The following is a 2,500-nucleotide window of genomic DNA, read 5'->3' as shown; positions in this document are numbered from 1 at the left end:
ACCTGTCTGCTCTGTGTGTGTGTGTGTGTGTGTGTGTGTGTGTGCGTGTGCACGTACGTGCACAGCTCTGCCAAGAGGATAAAGTGCATGGAGGAGGATGTGGACAGTCCAGGCGAGGAGTCCTACTACCCCAGCCAGGGCCGGTCTCCGGGCAGCGGCAGCCAGGCCAGCAGCTGGCACGACGTGGAGCCAGGTACGCTGTCACCATGGCAACCACACCTCCATCACCCCCCCACCTCCACCATACAGACACACACCATCGCCAAAGTGCTTCTGAGTGACAGCGTGTCGGCAGGAGTGTGCACGTGTGTGTGTGCACGTGTGTGTGTGCTTAAAATGAATGAGCACAGCGAGTGTGTCACAGGTTCAGTCCCCTGAAGATCAATAATTAGTATTGATCCAGAGCTCCTGCTGTGTGTCGTCAGGCTGTTTGTGATCAATAATTAGTTTTCAAATATTTGTTTTCTATTTTTGTCACAAAACATAAATAATATTAATAAATAAATAAAGTCAAATATCAGTTATTGATCAAAGTGGATGAGACGTTTCTTTCTGAATTATTAGATTTAAAACAAATATTTATTGTGTTATGAAGAAATATTTTTTTTTAATAATTTATATAATTCAACAAATTAATTGTGTGTTTAAAAAAATTAAATACTCAGAAAATCTTATAGTATATATATAAATATATATATTTTATGAAATAATATCGTGTGACATGTTTTTTAAATTCATAAAAATTATATTAATATTTTTATCTCAGTTAAATGTTTGATGTTTTTGAGTAAATTTTTAAATCTTTAAGATTTTATTTTAACTTATACTTTTTTCCACATAAAGTAATAATTTTATAAGATTTTCAGTTAAATGTATTGATTATTATTTAGTATTAAAGCAGATTTTCAAGTCTGTTTTTTTTATTTTGACTTTTTTAACTTTTATTATATTTTTAATTCTATTATATTTTATTATATAATAATATAATAATAATAATATAATCATATATAATAATATTTCATAAAGTTTTTTTACTTTAGTCTTTTACTCGTTTGTTTTATAAAACTAAATTTTTCACTTTATTTTTCATGATTTATTGTTTTTATTTTTTTCGTTTCATCAACAGAAGCATTTTTTATATTTATAAATAACTTTTATTTATAAATAACTTTTATTTATATTACTTTTTTCACACACTTTAATTAATTGTTTAATTCTAGATAAAAATCAGTTTTATTAGAATTTAAATGATTTATTGATTTTATTTCCTTCAGTTTTCTGCTGCATGTCTTTACAGGTTGTTCTTAAATACACCCCCCCACCTCAGATATATAAACCCCCCCCCCTCAGATATATAACCCCCACCTCAGATATATAAACTCACAGAAACACCACCCTGTGGTGGAGCTCCTGCCTCCATCTTTCATGTATTCATGCTGCTCCTTCTTTTCGTTTCTTTTCTTCTTTCCTCCGTCTTGCGTTGGAAAGCTGGATATAAGCTACGCGGCTCTCTAGCTAGCTCGTTCATCTCCCGACAAGGTAAAGACGCCATCACGACTTTTTATTTCTGTCCACGTGTCTGTCAAACCTCCTCCTCCTCCTCCTCACCTCCTGATGATGGCCGATAAACGCTGATGGTTGTCGTTCGTGTTGTTGTGACGTGTCTGGTTCAGTCTGCTGGATCCCCCATTGTTTTCTCACCTGTCCTCACCTCCCCCACATCCCCCCCCTGACTCCGCCCACCTGGCAGCATGCTGATGACATCATCATGGCTGTTTATTGGTCGATGTTTTGGATGAACTGCAGCACTGTGCATGAAACTCTGTGTGAGTGTGATCTGTAACTCGCTGTTTGCACAGCAGGGTGTGTGTGTTGGAGGTGTTGTTTTGTTTTGTGTGAATAAGAAGATGATGAAGAGGAGGAGGGACAGTTAGTGTTTTTATGTCTAAATTTCCAGGTGAGATTAGTTACTTTAGTTATCAGACAAAAAAATCTCAGTAAATGACCAATTTAACTATGTCATTATTTATGGAAAAACTGAGACAAAACACAGCAGCAGGGTGTGAAAAACTAAGTGAACCCTTCCTGCTTCCACAGGAGTTAACAGGGTAAGCAGCAGCCAGGAGCTGCTAATCAATGCTCTGATTAACTGATCCTCAGTCAGTGTGAGCAGCTCCATAAAAGCAGGAGTTCTGTCAGTTTAACACGATGCCAAGGAGGAAAGACACCAGCAATTATCTCAGAGAAGCAGCTGCTGCTGCCCATCAGTCTGGGAAGGGTTATAAGGCCATTTCCAGACTATCTGGAGTCCATCATTCTACAGAGAGAAAGATTATTCACAAGTGGAAAACATTCAGGACAGCTGTCAATCTTCCCAGGAGTGGACGTCCCAGGAAGTTCACCCCAAGGTGAAGAAGCCCAGAGCTACATCTCAGACTCTACAGGCCTCAGTTAGCATGCTAAAGGTTAAAGGTCACCCCAAGGTGAAGAAGCCCAGAGC

General features: G+C 37.8%; 1 protein-coding gene across 4 annotated transcripts in view; it reads left to right on the top strand.

Moving 5' to 3' along the window:
* The window catches only part of nfia (nuclear factor I/A), a 174,195-nt gene that overhangs the window by 139,732 nt on the left and 31,963 nt on the right, over positions 1-2,500 (top strand). For 2 of the 4 annotated variants that reach the window (XM_072388846.1, XM_072388848.1), the window contains exons 6-7: positions 66-193; positions 1,489-1,539. In XM_072388846.1, the coding sequence (XP_072244947.1) occupies positions 66-193; positions 1,489-1,539 (179 nt within the window). The remainder of the gene's footprint in view (positions 1-65; positions 194-1,488; positions 1,540-2,500) is intronic. The other 2 variants (XM_072388847.1, XM_072388849.1) reach the window with 1 other exon arrangement.

Source organism: Leuresthes tenuis, unplaced genomic scaffold (genome assembly GCF_036924035.1).
Source record: "Leuresthes tenuis unplaced genomic scaffold, fLeuTen1.0.hap1 SCAF_7, whole genome shotgun sequence".
Lineage (NCBI taxonomy): Eukaryota > Metazoa > Chordata > Actinopteri > Atheriniformes > Atherinopsidae > Leuresthes > Leuresthes tenuis.
Note: the sequence above shows the minus strand (reverse complement) of the source record. Positions and strands in the feature narration are given on the sequence as shown.